The 18,225-nt window shown below is 46.4% G+C and overlaps 1 protein-coding gene across 1 annotated transcript; it reads left to right on the top strand.

The window, feature by feature from the left end:
- The first annotated feature begins 2,186 nt into the window (after window positions 1-2,186).
- LOC142312447 (uncharacterized) lies at window positions 2,187-15,894 on the top strand. Its single transcript, XM_075351389.1, has 2 exons — window positions 2,187-2,287; window positions 13,552-15,894. Exon 2 carries the CDS (start codon window positions 13,770-13,772, stop codon window positions 15,645-15,647), a length of 1,878 nt encoding a protein of 625 aa, XP_075207504.1. The 5' UTR covers window positions 2,187-2,287; window positions 13,552-13,769; the 3' UTR covers window positions 15,648-15,894.
- Window positions 15,895-18,225: the final 2,331 nt, after the last annotated feature.

The following is an 18,225-nucleotide window of genomic DNA, read 5'->3' as shown; positions in this document are numbered from 1 at the left end:
CTCTTCCCATTGTGTGCTGCTGACTCCCCCTGGTGGTTCCTTCTCCCTGACCCTGGGTCCCAGCTCCTGTGGATCAGGGAGCCCATGGTGCGGTGGCGTCCTGTAAACTCACCGCTGTTGTGACCCCCTACTGTGACCCAACCCTGGCAAGGTCCCCATTGGGGAGGGAAACCCATTGTAACTGTGTGTATGTGTGTTGGTGGAACCGGTACCGACCCTCCTTGGACTCGGGATAAGTACGAAACCCTACTTGAGGTGCAGTACCCTGTGGCGCCTGATGCCTCAGTGGCACCACAGCAGGATTAGAGCTGATCATAGATGTGACTTCTCCATCTGACTGTGACTTTTGGATCACATTTATCCCGTTCTCTACACTGAACACTTGCATCAGGTTTTCGACACCAGGTTATCAGACAGAGAGAGGTCGCCCCTATCCCATGGGTCAGAAGGTCAACGCGCCAGCCAGCACTAGTTGGATCTGCTTTGCTTTCCACTTAGCTGTGCAGACGAACCTTGTGCTGGCGCTGCTAGGGTTAAGCGGACCCTGGTGTCTTTCTTGGCTTACCATCCTGAGTTGTCTCTGCTGTTCTGATTTTTGCACTCCTCCCTGGTATAAGTTCTCACCACTTTACCTCAGTAGTTGCCAGTGATAACTTGCTTTTCCATGGTGCTGGCATGAAGGTGAGAGCCATGGAAAGAGAAATTGTTTTGAATTTGATCCTGGAGATTGCTGCTTGGAAGTTTTCTTTGGTGTCTTCCTATTGATCATCTCCCTTTTTATTCAGTTCTCTTCCATCCCCCTTTTTTACCACTTGTTGTTTGGGAATGCAGTTTCTTTTTCCTTTTGTGTCATTATCATAAAGCAGAACTAGTGTTCCTCCTGCCCTGCTCATTAGACACGGTTGCGATTAGGGTAAAATACGTGATTGTCGCACGACGTGAAAGAATCTGTCTTGGGACATCGGGGAGCTGAGGATTGGTCAGAGTAAGTGACAGGGTTTATCCTTCCTGTTCTTGCCTAGAGGCAGTGGTTCCCACTCCATCTTTCTCATGAAACACAGCCTCTTGGTGGAACACATTGGTAACTGGTGCCTACTGTCAGCAAAGTCCAATCTCAAGAGTCTCTGGTGATGACTGGGTAGGCACTTAATCATGCCCCTCTGGATAAGCCTGGTTCAGGACTCAGAGAGGCTACATCCCTTCTCCTCAACCTATTAGCATGACAGGTTTACATCTAATTCTTCAAATGACATGATTCAGATGAAACCCCCAAAAGATCCATTCACTGTAATGAGGCAGCAGAGTTAGTCTGGACTCCTCATGGCAGTGCGTCAATCATCCCTATCTAGTGAAAGGTTATCTCCAAAAATTGTATTATTACAGCGGATTCTTTATGATTTTACATCGTCATCTTCTCCCCATTCAGGTTCCTACAATATCGGATCCTCTCAGTGGAGATCTTCTATATAAGAGAATTCTCCTGATTGACTCATCAAGGATGGATATGGACAGGGACAAGATGGCGGAGAGGATATTACACCTCACCCTAGAGATCCTCTTCCGGCTTACTGGAGAGGTGAGAGATTCTGATGACGTCACATTACATCATTCTTATCTATGGGAATAACAGATGGACAGAACTGGAGAGGTGAGGACTCTGGAAAGGTCTGGAGTGAGATTTATTACTGTGTCTCTCCATAACCAGGATTACACAGTAGTGAAGAAGACCTCTAGTGAGCGCTGTCAGGCCCCTGTGTTTGAGGGATGGGGAAGACCCCTGAGCCCAATCACGGGGCCTCCACCTCACCCCCCGATACATGAGGACATCAATGACCAGAAGATCCTAGAACTCACCTACAAGATGATTGAGCTGCTGACTGGAGAGGTGACACTGCTGGGAATGCTGGGACATTATACAGTAACGCTATGAAGGGATCGGGGGTGACGGTATCATTGTATGTGTCAGGTTCCTATAAGGTGTCAGGACGTCGCCGTCTATTTCTCCATGGAGGAGTGGGAGTATTTAGAAGGACACAAAGATCTGTACAAGGACGTCATGATGGAGGTTCCCCAGCCCCTCACATCACCAGGTAATAGACAGAACTAAATACACACGGCCTATAATTATCTGTATGTAAGGAATGAATTCAGTCCCTGTATGTGTCTCCTCCAGGTCTATCCAGTAAGAGGACAACACCAGAGAGATGTCCCCGTCCTCTTCTCCCACAGGACTGTAAACAAGAAGATCCCGATGTTCCTCAGGATGTGTTTCCTCCAGCTCTATCCAGTAAGAGATATCTACTCATGTACTTTCTGCACTAATTTTGTGTTTACATTTTTAGGCTTTCTGCTCTGTTTTTTTCAGCTGTATTTTCTTTGCTTCTGCTTCTTCTGCTGTTTGCTTCTAGTGTCTTCTCTATGTTGTTATGAAGGCAACTTAAACACCTGCAGAGGGTTCATGAATGTTTCCTTGAAATTATGACCTAAACTGAAAATAAGCCCTAACATGATTTTATGGGATTTTTGGAGACTGCTTGAAATATAAGCTCTACTCCAAGAATAAGCCCTAGTTACAGTCAGGAGTTGGGAGGAATCAAACTGCGCAATTTCTGAGGAACCCCACTCTCTTATGGACTACATCAGTTGTATTCTAAGGTTGCTTGTTTAAGGACCTTTGATGATTTCAAAGTCATGTGACATGATGTAACCAAAGGTCTCTTAATTGCACGAGTCTAAATGAACTGAACAGGACACGGGCTGGTATGCAGGACTGGTATTAGGGAAAAGGGAGAGCAAATTGGACAATTTCACAGGGCCTCCATAATCCTAGCAGCCCCAGTGTTTATATGCCAATTATAGGACTGCTTAAGGACCTTTTTTACATCACATCATGTGACCAAAGGCTGGTGTGTGTGTTCACGCCAATTTTAACCAGCTTTGCCAAAATGGGCAGAGCTTGGCCAGTAGAAGTGAGTGATGCCACCACTTATCTAATTAATAACAAGCTGCGGCGTTCCCTATGCCAGAAATCTCACTCTGTGACGCCCTGGACTAGCCAGGTCGTCCCAGGTAGTCCCATACACAACACCCCCCCCCCCCTAAAAAGGGTACCAACAGCCACCCAAAAACCCTGAGTCACCTCTCTCAGGTTCTGAGGTCCACACCAGGTGGGGGCGTGGCCAGGCGATTGACCACGCCCACCGACGAGTCCTGATGGCCTGAGACAGGAAAAACAGAAGAGAGTTGACAGTGAAAGGGAGAGGAAGGAGAGGAGTAGAGAGAGCGAGTTCGGAGTAGAACTTCTGTCAGGGGTCTGGGTAGGAGCCCAGACACCCTGTGGCCAGGATGCAGACGGTGGTGGCCGTCTGAAGGAACCGGGATTACGGCCGGTGGAATCGTAGGGACCGGGGACGGGTGGTGACCCGCCGGTACCGAACCGGGGAGCCGATTGGAAACCGGAGCACCAGAAGGGGTACTCAGACCCAGTACGAAGCCCAGAAGCCACTGGACCGAGTCGAATTGAGTGATTGCAGTCTGTACCAAAGGTCCTTTCCCAACCAAGGCCTGACTGAGGACAACAGCCCCGCGATAGGGATAGAGAGCCACCGCCACGGCTAGAGATCCAAAGGGCCAGCGTCTGCAGGCAAACGGGTTCCCCAGCACACCAACAGCTGGGGAACAGACTACCGTTGCTGAAGCGAAGGCAGCAAAGTTGACAACAGCAGGTGCAGGAGAAAGGCGACCACCACTAACCCGACAACAGGAGAGAAACGCAGCCGGCTGCGGGCACCGTCCACCATCTTGTTTTGGTTTACCAGAGACTCCATCGTGTTTGTCATAGTGAGTACACCAGTGCCCTCGGGCCGAGCGCCGCACCGCAACACACCAACACTGCCTTACACCAGCACCAAATCAGCGACTCTCTCCCCGGGCCACGGGACCATCACCCCCTACCCACGGAGGGATTAACACCAAGCTCCACCACACCGTTCCCGGGAGCCTAGTTAATGGCAGCGGTGGTGTCCATCTACTCACCACAACCCGTGGGTGGCGTCACGAACTCTAACACAAATCTCCAAAACAAACCACCCCTTTTTGGAGAGGGACGGGACCCCCGGGTCCGTGAGGAGCTCGAGCCACCCCACCGACGAGCACGGATCCAAGCGGCTCGGCAGCCGGCCGAGCCCCGGGGTGGTACAACTCCAGTCCATGATGTCATTTGTCAGTGTCCATTGCCGGTCTTGATGAGTTGGAGCCCTAATGTTTATCTGCACAGACTGCAAGACCCTGCTACCTGCTTTGGTTATAAAGCCCAAGGATAGGCCATCAACATTACAGTCCCAGACAACCCCATTAAATATCCGGCATCTGTCTGTAACTATTTTATGTTCGTCTTTGATAAAAAATTCTTTGAAATCGTCAATGTTGTGGATCAATGTGACAAGGAGATTTTTGCAGGTTTTGCCAACTGTCATGGCGGTGTCAGGATCTGTGGCAATTATAGATTCTGGTACTCTGCATGTTCACTTCTGTGATATCTGTGAGCAGCGCAGGGAGACGCAGGCATGGAACCACAGGCTTGGGGAGGCTAGCAAGAATTATTCTCTGCTGGGCAGCTTGTTAATGTCTTTGATCACATGCTGTAGAGGAGAAAGTATCTATCGCTCCCCTTCTGTATATGCTCGCTGGACTATTTCATTAATGCCAACTATAGGTTACCTATACTGCTCTGGTGAGGTGTTGTGACCCAGACTTACAGGTGGTTGTTGTATATTATTACTGTGAGCTGTTGTGGTGTTAACCCTTGTTGTCTTTTTGTTGCTGCCTTTCTGTTCTTGCTGTTTTCCTTAGTCTCTTACTCTTTATTTCTGTGAGTTTGCAATGTGTTTCATCTGTCTTAATCTGTGTTTCCATCATATTCCTGCCCCATAACTTCCCCGGGGGGATAACAGATTAGATTTGGTCAGGAGAATAGTAAGGCACGGGACTCGGGCATCTCCATCTTCAGGGGTAATCAAGAGGTTAGGAACAGCTTAGGGTCCCATAGCGTGAGGGACTGTATAGGAGCCCCCTGTCCCTCATTATCCTGAAGTCACATTGTGACAATCAATCAGATTATTTAATGTAGCACATTCCAGAGAACAGGTGCTAGTAATGGGAGATTCAAATTAACGAAGATGTAACTGTGACGCCCTGGCCTATCAGGTCGTCACAGAGTAACAAGTAGTGTGCAATCTGCCCTTCTGCATGGCACCTGCATCCGCCTTGGTTATGGGTCCCTGTCCATCGGTGTTGCTAAGAGCAGGCTTATACAAATCCTGGGAACAATCTGCACCACACCCAACACACCCCCCATTGGGCAACCTGAAGAGAATAGGGCCACCCACTTGGAGAGTTGGTAAGGGAGGGTCAGAAGTGTTAGGAGCATGCCAGTTGTGCAGTGACTCTTACAGTGAGAGGTCACACAGTGGAGCTGGGCTTCTGTACCAATCCCAGGTAGCAGACGTTGGTCTGGCCTGGTGGGAGCTGGAAGCCTGGTCGCATTGGATCGTTTCAAGGGGCACTGTAGTGCCACAGAGGGCAGTCCGGCGGTCTTGTGCCATCTCCGGGCAGGGGCCAAAGCACGATGGGGTATGCGGACCCTAGGCCGGGAAGTAGCTTTAAGTGTCCTGGTAATTTACCCGACGAGGACGGAGTCTTCAAGAGCCGTCCTCCACGTGCTCCAAAATTGGGGTACTAGCACAACGAGGGGGATAGGACTTCCCAAATACTGTCCAGAAAATCCCAAGCGTGAACCCTGAGAGCAAGCTCATTCCGTTAGCCATAGTGGTGAGCTGGACCCAACTAGTTTCACACTACAGGGGCCACTTAGAAAGAAGGTGCCACGGAAAAAGGTTACAGGCTAACAAGCAACACCAACGGGCATGGACCCAGCGTGCTCCAGCCTTGCTGCAGCAGTGCTCAGGACTTTGGTTTACAAGTTGTCGGTGCTAGCATTATTGGACTGAGTGAGTACGCAGTGACCCTTTACTCCCCGACGGTCCCCTTATCATCACCACCAAGCCTCGGGGCATTCCCCCCTACCCACGTAGGGGTTAAAACACCTGGCTGCAATAGTATCGCCACCGGGTGCTCCCAACGGCAGTGGTGGTACTCCACCTTACCACACACCGTGGGTGGGGTCACGAACTCTTACTAAAACTGTCCCTTGTAAATACCCCCCTTTTAGTTTGAGTGACCGCACGACCCCCTCTGGTCTGGAGACTCTTAGAGCCACTGCGGATCCGGATCCGAGCCGTCCAACTGCTGTCGTGGGGGCGGTACACCTCAAAAGCGTCACAAACAGGATACGAGCAGGACCCACTTACCTGGGTGACGTGCGCCTTAGAACCGAAAACTGCGAGTCAAAATTCTGTATCCCACCAATTCTGCCACTTTTCCACCATTTTCCGCGCCAAAACGCCATCTTCCCCGTGAAAGCGCACAAAGCAGAAGCCCCGCCCTTCGTCCTCAGCGAGAAACAGGAACCGGAAGCTCCCAGAGGGCCATAGCGCGTGAAAGAGTGCTGGGAGAAAACCGAGTGGGCGTGCCGGAATGTAGCGAAAGAGAACCAGGGACACCAGGACTCTGCCATAACGTTCCTGACCACACAGAGGCAAGATGGCGGAGCGGAGCTGGTCACCGGAACGTGCTGTTCCCGGGGCCGCGACTTGTATAGAGGAAGAGACGGAGCATTTGTGCAGGAGAATGCGGACGCAGTTTCTGTTGATACTGAACCACTGGAGGGAAGAGATGAGGAGCCTGGCGATGTCTGTGCGAGCCCCTGAGATGGAAGTCCCACGAGAAGAGATGATAAGCGGTTACCCAGTCCCTGTCGATTACCCTAATCCGGCCACTCAAGCTGAGGGATCCGGACCGCCCCCGCTTACGGCGAGCATTCCACCGTCACCTACTCCGTCCTCGGCGGACGCCGAGCTGCCCACGCCAACCCCGGCAGCGGAACTTTCGGTGCCTTTGAACAGAGCTCCAGCTGCAGAAACCACCGTGCTGTCCCTCATCCCTGTCATTACAGCGGTCATCCGGACCCCGGCCAGACCAGACTCGGCCGCATCTCCGGGCCTGTCCTCAGTGGTGGAGCACCCGGACCCTGCAACCCCGGCTGCGGAGCATTCAGTTCTTCAGTCCGTCAAGGCGGAAGTGGAGCCTAGAGCTACACCGGTTCCACTGCCACGCGGCGTCTCATCGGCTGTTGGGGCCGCAAAAGTTCACTTAAAGCTAGAGCCAGCTAGGGAGTTGAGACTGGACGCTGACGCCCACTTCTGGAAACGACACCACCAGAAGTTACAGATGAAGATGACAACACCGCACCAGTGACGACGGGAGATTGCTGCCCGCACTGACCAACAGAAGTTGAAAGAGTGGGGCTGGTATGCCCTGGAGGTAGAGCGGCACGTTTTGAGTGATGGCAAAGTCATGCCGGCCTCTGCAGCCGGGCGTCCGCGATAATGGTTGCGGTACCAGGCCATGTAAGAGTTATGAGTGTTTAAAAATGTTAATAATACCAGTAGTTTTACGAAGCCATAGAACTGTTAGGTATCAGTGTTTTTGTTTATTGTTTTTCACAGTTTGTTATTTTTCATATAGAAACTGCTAGCAAATGAGTGTCTTAATTAACCAATTTTAAATGAACGGAGAAGTTACCTGATTTTCAGCCAGATTCTCTACAGTGTGTACACCCGGTACATGGACTTTGTTCGTTCTATAGTTAAGTAAATATGGACCACGGTCACAGGACTGGCGTGACCAACACGAACTTGTGTCTTGTATATAGTTTCACCTCCTGTGCCAACCAGAGTCATCTGACACATCACCTGGGACCTTAACCTGGTCACGGACCCACGGATAGGTATCCTGAGGTCAGGTTGTTTGGGTGGCAGGTTATTGGGATCCGGGACATTGGGACTGGACTGTCACAGGAAGGGGCTGAAAAGGAGTAGGTTGAGTCTCCGCTGCCATTAAAACCAGTAGCGTCCCCCTGTTGGCAGATTAACTCTTAACAGTTGTAACGTTTAAGTGACGAGCCTCCCCTGCGTGGAATGAACCTGTAAATAAAATGTTAACCCTTTTCTACCCATTTTAAACAGTTTGAAAAAAATAAAAACTAAATTTCTGGTGTCCTGTAGCTCGGGGACGAGCTACGTTAAACCAAAGGGGAATGTGACGCCCTGGCCTATCAGGTCGTCACAGGGTACTGTGACTCTTGCAGTGAGAGGACACGCAGTGGAGCTGGGCTCTTGTACCAATCCCAGGTAGCAGACGTTGGTCTGGCCTGGTGGGAGATGGAACCCCGGTCGCAGGGGATCGTTTCAAGGGGCACGGTACTGCCACGGAGGCGGCGGCCTACGCGGACCCTAGGCTGGGACGTAGCTTCAAGCGTCCTGGTAATTTACTCGACGAGGACGTTGTCTGCAAGAGCCGTCCTCCACCCGCTCCAAAATCTGGGTACTAGCGCAATGAGGGGGATAGGACTTCCCAAATACTGTCCAAAAAATCTCAAGCGTGAACCCTGAGAGCAAGCTCATTCCGTTAGCCATACTGGTGAGCGGGACCTGACTAGTTTCACACTACAGGGGCCACTTAGAATGAAGGTGTTACGGAAAAAAGTTACAGGCTAACAAGTAACACCAACGGGCACGGACCCAGCGTGCTCCAGCCTTGTTGCATCAGTGCTCAGGACTTTGGTTTACAAGTTGTCGGTGTCAGCATTATTGGACTGAGTGCGTACGCAGTGACCCTTTCCTCCCCGACGGCCCCATTATCATAACCACCGAGCCCCAGGACATTCTCCCCTACCCACGGAGGGGTTAAAACACCTGGCTGCCATGCCATCGCCACCGGGTGCTCCCAACGGCAGTGGTGGTACTCAACCTTACCACACACCGTGGGTTGCGTCACGAACTCTTACTAAAACTGTCCCCTGTAAATACCCCCCTTTTAGTTTGAGTCACCACACGACCCCCTCGGGTCCGGAGACCCCTCGAGCCACCGCGGATCCGGATCCGAGCAGCCCGACTGCTGTCGTGGGGGTGGTACATAACTCTTAGATAGGGATGGGCGATCCCGATTTTGTAAAGATCAGGGATCGTACTGATCACATAGTGATCGTGTGCACGATCCTGATCACAAGCTTTCCTGGAAAGCTCGTGTTACAGATCGGTCCAGGGGCTGTAAAAAGAAAGCACATTATTAAAATAAAAACCATTATGATCATACTTACAGGTCCCGCGACGCATCCTGCAGACTGTCTCCCAGCCGCTTTTGCCTCCGCGTCCGTCCGATCATTGCTGTGCCGCCCGGTAACTAACACTGGACTTACATGACCTTCATTGATGTCATACCCATGTGATCAGCTGGTGTGAATGTTGTACAGTCATTGGCTTACAGACTGGTCACATGACTATGATGTTTTCAAAGGTCCTCTTAACTTCCGGGGGTATTCACTGCACTGCTCGTCACTCGGCAGTCACCGGCTGTTTTCGGCCGTATTCGCGGTGACGTCAGGGTTCACCCAAGTCCATGGCTCATAGACTAGATTGAACTTTGACTGTCACTGTGCGAGTGTCGCATCGTATCACGGCACTCAATCTCCAGACAGCAGCGGGTCGGCTGCATGCGTTTCCATGCAGCTAATGTGCTCTTGTTCTGAGATCAGTCTGTGTGGGGTGATGCCTATGCGAAACGCAAGTGCAATCATCCCCTCACTGTCAGTTTGCTTCTTGCTCTGTACAGAACGATGTAGCAGAGCTGACAATGCTCTCTGCTTCTCACTGTGTATAGACTGTGTCTGTACAGAGTGATGAAACTGACAATGCTCTACCTATGGATTACGTCAGATTTAGGATTTTTTTATTATAAAGATGGATTCTCTAAATGTTTTTTTTGTTATATTTCTAATAAAAAAAATTTTTCTCTGTGTTGTATTTTTTGTACTGTTTACTAGAAATTCATGGTGGCCATGTCTAATTTGGTGTGACTCCATGAATTTCGGGCTTAGTACCATCTGAGAATACAAAACTGATATTAACCCCTTTATCACCCAGCGTGCCACCGCCACCAGGGTCACTGGATGAAGGAACAATGCGACATTTCCAAGGGCGGCTGCGGGCTGCCGAGAATCCCAGCCCCTAGCTGACTGGCTGTACCTGACTGGCGATCAAAATACAGCGGGAACCCACGCATTTTTTTTTTTATTATTATTATTTTTAAATAATTTTAAAAAAATAAATAAATAATGGGCTTCCCTGTATTGTGATTGCCAGTCAGGTAAAGCCAGGCAGATGGGGTGGAGGTGGCAGCCCGTAGCCGTCCGCTTCATCTGCGCTTAGTATCAAAAATACCACGGAGCACTACGGCATTTTTTAAAATTATTTATTTTTATACATCTATATATTGTGTACATTTTATTTATAAAAATATGTATTATATATATATTTACACACACAGCTTTGGCAAAAGTTAAAAGACCACTGCAAAATCTTCAGTTTTTCTCTTCATAGGTATATTTTTGAGTAAAATGTTAATTGTTGTAAAATAAATACAAAATGTTTTGGTTGGAAATTCAGAGACGTTGTCAGTAGTTTATAGAATAAAAGAGCAATTTACATTTTAATTAAAAATATAAAGAAAAGAAAAAATCAGAAAAACTGAAAATTTTGCAGTGGTCTTTTAATTTTTGCCAGAGTTGTATATGTGTGTGTGTATATTATATATGCATATGTACATATATTTATATATGTACATATATATACATATCTATCTATCTATCTATCTATCTATCTATCTATCTATCTAAATAAAATATATATATATACACACATATATATATATATTTGTATAAAAGTAAATAATTTTAAAAAATGACGTAGCACTTCGCAGTATTTTTTATTCTCACCGCACATAAGGCAGATGGCTACAGGCTGCTACCCTCATCTGCCTGGCATTATCTTGGCTGGCAATCAAAATACAGGGAAGCCCTTTTTTTAAAGTTTTTTTTGCCAAAAAAGAAAAAAAAATGACATGAGCGTCGCCATATTTTTGTATGCTAGCCAGGTACAGCAGACAGGTACGGGCTGCTCCCAACCCCTAGCTGCCTATTTGTACCTGGCTGGGAACCAAAAATATAGGGAAGCCATTTTTTTAATTATTTCATGAATTTCATGAAATACTTAGAAAAAAAAAAAAGATGTGTGCTTCGCCCAATTTTTGTATCCAGCCAGGTACAACTAGGCAGCTGGGGAATGGAATCCACAGCGCAGGGTGGCCCAAGCTTTCTGGGCCCCCCAGCTGCAAATTGCAGTCCGCAGCCGCCGCCATCTTCTGGCGCTGTATCCAACTCCTCAGCGGCCCTGGTGGTGGGTGGCAGGCTGGGTAATAAGGGGTTACTACCAGATTTGTTCTACCAGCTGGTGTTAAGCCCAAGATTCTTAATATCAGGCAAGTTTGATCCGGCCATTAAGAATCTCCAATAAAGGGTTAAAAAAAAAAAGATACCACACAGAGAAAAAATACTTTATTAGAAATAAATACACAGACATACTTAGGGACTCCATCTTTATTACTCCCTCTCACCCCTCCACGATCCTGGTCTTCTGTCACCGATCTAGCTCTGCTATGTTAGAATGCACGGGGGAGGAAGAGCGCTGCTGCTCCCGCACTGTCTAATTGCTCAATGAGTGATCAGAGGCTGCGGGTTGGTAAGCGGTGATGTCACTGCTGCCAACATTGTCATAGTAAGCTAACGAACCGGTTACTATACTATAGTAACAGTGATCTCCAATCAACTGATTCCCGACGCCACTATTCATCACCGGCTGTGGCAGCCAATCCCTGCATGTGGGCTAACTCTGTAAAGAGCGCCAACGTGCAGGGAGGGAGTGCCGAGCATGTGCCCGAGCATCTCTCCGGTACACGGCGGTCGCCGAGTTTACTGAGTACTGAGATGCTCGGGCAAGCACCGTGTACCGGCGAGCATGCTGACACTTTAGGACCTTTGCATGATGTCATAATCATGTGACCCAGTCTGTAGCCAATGAGATAATACAACATTCCCACCTGACTGATCACATGGCTATGACATCACAGGAGGTCCTTTGGTTACCGGGAGGACACCGCGATGATCATACTTGGAAGCAGAAGCTGCGGGAGACAGAGTGCAGGACGCGTCGCCGGACCTGTAAGTATAATGACAATGTTTATTATTAACTGTATTCTTTATTTTACAGCCCCCCCACCCCATCCCATAACTGTAATGTCCAAGATCGGTGATCGAACGCAAGATCGTGCTATCTCAATCCCGATCTCGATCTTTACAAAATGAGTCCGACGAGTCTCCCCGATTCCGACCATCTGGGGGATCGCCCATCACTACAATTAAGCCGCTTTACACGCTTTGGTATCACTAGCGTTATCGTTAGCGATCACATTCGCCCCCGTTGTTTGTGCATCACGGGCAAATCGCTGCCCGTGGCGAACAATATCATTAGGAGGCGTCACAAGGATATACCTTCCTAACGACGTCGCTGTGGGCAGTGAACAACCTCTTTTTTAAGGGGGAGGTTTGTGTGCGCCGTCACAGCGACGTCACACAGTAGCCCACCAATAGAAGCGGAGAGGCGGAGAGCAGACGCATAAACGTCACTTCCACCTCGTTGCCGGCGGACGCAGGTACACTGTTGTTCGTCGTTCCCGGGGTGTCACACATAGCGATGTGTGCTGCCTCAGGAATGACGAACAACCAGCAATCACAAATATCAACGATATTTGGAAAATGAACGACGTGTCAACGATAAACGATTTTTCACCTATTTGCAATCGTTAGCAAACACTCATAGGTGTCACACGCAACGACGTCGCTAACGATGCCAGATGTGCGTCATGAATTCCGTGACCTCAGCGATATATCGTTAGCGATGCCTTAAAGCGGGCTTTACACGCTACGATATATCGGGCGATATGTCGTCGGGGTCACGGATTCCGTGACGCACATCCGGCATCGCTTGATATATCGTAGCATGTAAAAGCTACGAGCGAATGTGAACGAGCAAAAATACTCACCTTATCGTTGATCGTTGACACGTCGCTCATTTTCAAAAAATGGGCGGGATGTTTACGTCCCGCTCATCTCCACCCCTCCGCTTCTATTGGCCGGCAGCTGTGTGACGTCGCTGTGACGCCGAACGTCTCTCCCCCTTCAGGAAGAGGATGTTCACCACCCACAGCGAGGTCGTGCGGGAGGTAAGTACGTGTAATGGGGGTTAATGAGTTTGTGCGCCACGGGCAACAAATTGCCCGTGACGCACAAACGACGGGGGCGGGTACGATCGCTCGTGCTATCGCACGATAGAGCGTACCATGTAAAGTAGCCTTTAGATGTCGAAATTGGACAACAGATTCAGAATACATTTTTTTCTAATTTAATATCTGATGTTATGGTTTAAAAAAATGTACTTTCAAGATAATATTAAAAAATAATAACATTGTGTTTATTTTTAGCAGATGACTGTATTGAGAGTTCAGATGGAAATCTATTATCTTCAGAATTTAAAATAGATGAAGAAAGTATCACACATGATACATATGAAGAGCATGCTGCTGTCCCAGATATACCTCCAGCCCTTCCTCTGAAAGCTTCATCATCAGATCTTTTCAAACAAGTCCAAAATTCCGATTTATCACAAAATTGTAAGCAAAATAAAAGTTACAGAAGGGAAATGGAACATGAAACGGCTCCTACAAGGGTGAAACCATTTTCATGTTCAAAATGTGGGAAATGTTTTACCAGAAAATCACATCTTAATATCCATCAAAAATCTCACACAAGTAAGAAGCCATTTTCATGCCCAGAATGTGGAAAATGGTTTACTCAGAAAATAACCCTTGCTCACCATCAAAGATATCACACAGGAGAGAAGCCATATTTATGCTTGGAATGTGGTAAATGTTTTACTAGTAAATCAAGTCTTCTTAACCATGGAAAACGTCACACAGGGGAGAAGCCATTTTCATGTTCAGAGTGTGGGAAATGTTTTAATTTCAAATCAGATCTTGTTAGGCATCAAAGATGTCACACAGGGGAGAAGCCATTTTTATGTTCAGAATGTGGTAAATGTTTTATTCAGAAATCACACCTTGTTAGGCATCAAAGATATCACACAGGGGAGAAGCCATTTTCATGTTCAGAGTGTGGGAAATGTTTTATTCGGAAATCAGAACTTGTTGTGCATCAAAGATGTCACACAGGGGAGAAGCCATTTTCATGTTCAGAATGTGGGAAATGTTTTATTCAGAAATCACACCTTGTTAGGCATCAAATATATCACACAGGGGAGAAGTCATTTTCATGTTCAGAATGTGGGAAATGTTTTATTCAGAAAATAGATCTTGTTGGGCATCAAAGATGTCACACAGGGGAGAAGCTGTTTTCATGTTCAGACTGTGGGAAATGTTTTATTTGGAAATCACAACTTGTTGTGCATCAAAGATTTCACACCGGGGAGAAGCCATTTTCATGTTCAGAATGTGGTAAATGTTTTATTAAAAAATCAGAACTTGTTGTGCATCAAAGATTTCACACCGGGGAGAAGCCATTTTCATGTTCAGAATGTGGTAAATGTTATATTCAGAAATCAGATCTTGTTGTGCATCAAAGATGTCACACAGGGGAGAAGCCATTTTCATGTTCAGAGTGTAGGAAATGTTTTATTCGGAAATCAGAACTTGTTGGGCATCAAAGATGTCACACAGGGGAGAAGCCATTTTCATGTTCAGAATGTGGTAAATGTTTTGTTCAGAAATCATATCTTGTTGTGCATCAAAGATATCACACCGGGGAGAAGCCATTTTCATGTTCAGAGTGTAAGAAATGTTTTAATCGGAAATCAGAACTTGTTCGGCATCAAAGATCTCACACTGGGGAGAAGCCATTTTCATGTTCAGACTGTGGGAAATGTTTTCTTCATAAATCATATCTTGTTGTGCATCAAAGACGTCACACCGGGGAGAAGCCATTTTCATGTTCAGAATGTGGTAAATGTTATATTCAGAAATCAGATCTTGTTGTGCATCAAAGATGTCACACAGGGGAGAAGCCATTTTCATGTTCAGAGTGTAGGAAATGTTTTATTCGGAAATCAGAACTTGTTGGGCATCAAAGATGTCACACAGGGGAGAAGCCATTTTCATGTTCAGAATGTGGTAAATGTTTTGTTCAGAAATCATATCTTGTTGTGCATCAAAGATATCACACCGGGGAGAAGCCATTTTCATGTTCAGAGTGTAAGAAATGTTTTAATCGGAAATCAGAACTTGTTCGGCATCAAAGATCTCACACTGGGGAGAAGCCATTTTCATGTTCAGACTGTGGGAAATGTTTTCTTCATAAATCATATCTTGTTGTGCATCAAAGACGTCACACCGGGGAGAAGCCATTTTCATGTGCAGAGTGTGGGAAATATTTTATTCAGAAATCAGAACTTGTTGTGCATCAAAGATCTCACACAGGGGAGAAGCTGTTTTCATGCTCAGAATGTGGTAAATGTTTTACTAAGAAATCAAGTCTTGTTTACCATCAAAAAAATCACACAAAATAAATCATTTTTATGTTCTGAATGTGGAAAATGTAATTCTCAGAAATCAGATCTTGTTAAACATATGAAGAAGCTACACAGGGAAGGAACCTTTTTCACGTGAATAATTGAAATGTTTAAATCAAGTCTTGCCGACCAACAGAAAACAAACAGAGAGGAGCAGCCATTCTTGCGTTCAGAATTTGCCAAATGTTTTTATCATTAATCAGGTCCTGTTGTCAGATGAGTCACACGGGAGAAACCATCAAAGTCTATGGGAATTTGGGTTTCTTGTTCACACTATGTTGTTCAAAATGCTGCCTTTTTGTGGCAGAACTTTGGTCAAAAACTCAGCTTTTCAAAGAAGCAACATGTCAATTGTTTTTGCCATTTGGGTTTTGCACTGCAAAGCTGAGTTTTTGACCAAAGTTCTGCCACAAAAAGGCAGCATTTTGAACAACATAGTGTGAACAAGAAACCCAAATTCCCATAGACTTTGCTTGAATAGAAGAACACATCCATTTTGGCATTTAACAGCGCAGAAGAAAAAGCAGCAAAAAAGCAGGTAAAAAGCAGGTAAAAAGCAACGTGCGCACATACCCTCAGAAGCAGTCTGAGGGAGACCGACGCCATCTTGGGTGGAAGACTTCTGTGACTATCAACTGACCTGAGACCGATCGGTGCACTAATAGTCAGTTAGAGACAGACAGATAGGAAGAGGACACTTTGAAGGAAGACTATTCTTTGAAAAACTGTTCGCTGACAAGGAGCTGTGCTTGCTTGTTTATCCGGAGGCATTTGCTCTGACCCGAAATTTATCAGAAGTTAAGCTGTGTTGTGCTGATAATAATAGACTATTCTTCCTTTGCTTCATCACAGTGTCTGGGGGCAGTGAGGTACAGAGTATTGCATAGCGGTACATGTACATAAATTCACTTGTATCTTACTGTATATGGGAAGTTGGCCGGGTACCCTGATTGAATTGTAAAAATAAGGGAAGGTGGTTGTAAGATTATATCCTTGGAGGGATCACGTGCTGTTATCTGTAGTAGTGCACTCGGGTAAGCCCCATTAATAGATAGGGGAGGGAGCGGTATGGCCGGTGGGGGGAATATAGTCCAGTTCATCTCTAAAGACCGACAATTGAAGTCCTCCAAGTTGAATAAATTGTTATTTTTTTTTTATTCCAGGCTGTTGTGGCCCATAAGTTGTAAGAGAACTGGTTTTGTAAATTTTTTTTAGACTTATAAAGAAAACTGTTATTCACCATCTTTGTGTCCCTGGGTGTTCCATAGTGCCATCGTACCTTAATAGTCATAATGACCGGCATCCGGTCGTTACATCCCCATCCTTGTATATATGGCCCTCATCTCGGGCCCATTCTTGTATATATTTCCCTATCACGCTGCACACATAAGAAAATAAATGATTATACTCCCCATCCCTCCGCTCTCCCTGTGCACGGTGTTCTCTTCTGATGCTGGCAAGTGACTTTAGCATGTAAGCTGCGAAGCGCATGACATTACTGCCATGTGCTTCCAGTTACACTTAAGCTGCCGAAATATTCACTGCTCCCCACAGCCGGGATTATGGGCTTGGGAAGCAGTGAATATTCATTCTCTAATAGACACACGTGATCTCCCAGCCACTGCAGTAAGCCAGAGGATTGGTGATCACGTGTTCCCAATATTAAAGAGAATGAATATTCACTGCTCCTCAAGCATATAATACCGCTGACCTCTTCATTGGCGCTGATTTCATTGCCTAGAGGTGGCCGGGATTATGGCGTGGGGAGCAGTGAGTATTCATTTTCTTTTTTAGCTGGCACACTGTTAGCCCTTTTGAGAGCCTTTAGGAATATTTTTGAATAGTTTTGATACTGGATTATATTTAGATAATTCACTAATCTGAGGTTGCCCATTGCTTTATTTATTAAAAAGCGCAGCCCCAGATTGGAGATAGGAACTCTTAAATATATCACATTGTATATAATTGCATTTCAAATCTTGTTGTTTTGTTAATAAATGCTTGTAAAATATATTTCATGTCTAGTTTTCTCTATTGACTAGATGTGATAATTTTGCCTTTAAACCTTTGGAGTTGGCGCAGACCTGTAGGCAATTCACACAAAAATAGTGAGAGGAGAATTGAATCAGATTATGCATCCTAGATATGTGGAAGTTTTTAAGACGCTCTGGTCCCCAATCATCAAAGCTACAGTGCCTACAAGTAGTATTCAACCCCCTGCAGATTTAGCAGGTTTGATAAGATGCAAATAAGTTAGAGCCTGCAAACTTCAAACAAGAGCAGGATTTATTAACAGATGCATAAATCTTACAAACCAACAACTTATGTTGCTCAGTTAAATTTTAATAAATTTTCAACATAAAAGTGTGGGTCAATTATTATTCAACCCCTAGGTTTAATATTTTGTGGAATAACCCTTGTTTGCAATTACAGCTAATAATCGTCTTTTATAAGACCTGATCAGGCCGGCACAGGTCTCTGGAGTTATCTTGGCCCACTCCTCCATGCAGATCTTCTCCAAGTTATCTAGGTTCTTTGGGTGTCTCATGTGGACTTTAATCTTGAGCTCCTGCCA

This window comes from Anomaloglossus baeobatrachus, chromosome 5 (assembly GCF_048569485.1).
Source record: "Anomaloglossus baeobatrachus isolate aAnoBae1 chromosome 5, aAnoBae1.hap1, whole genome shotgun sequence".
NCBI classification, from domain to species: domain Eukaryota; kingdom Metazoa; phylum Chordata; class Amphibia; order Anura; family Aromobatidae; genus Anomaloglossus; species Anomaloglossus baeobatrachus.
The sequence above is the reverse complement of the archived record's forward strand: the minus strand, read 5'-3'. Positions and strand labels throughout refer to the sequence as shown.

Bases quoted from the DNA above. Each gene is read 5' to 3' on its own strand.
- LOC142312447 (XM_075351389.1), top strand. From the start codon at position 13,770: ATGGAACATGAAACGGCTCCTACAAGGGTGAAACCATTTTCATGTTCA.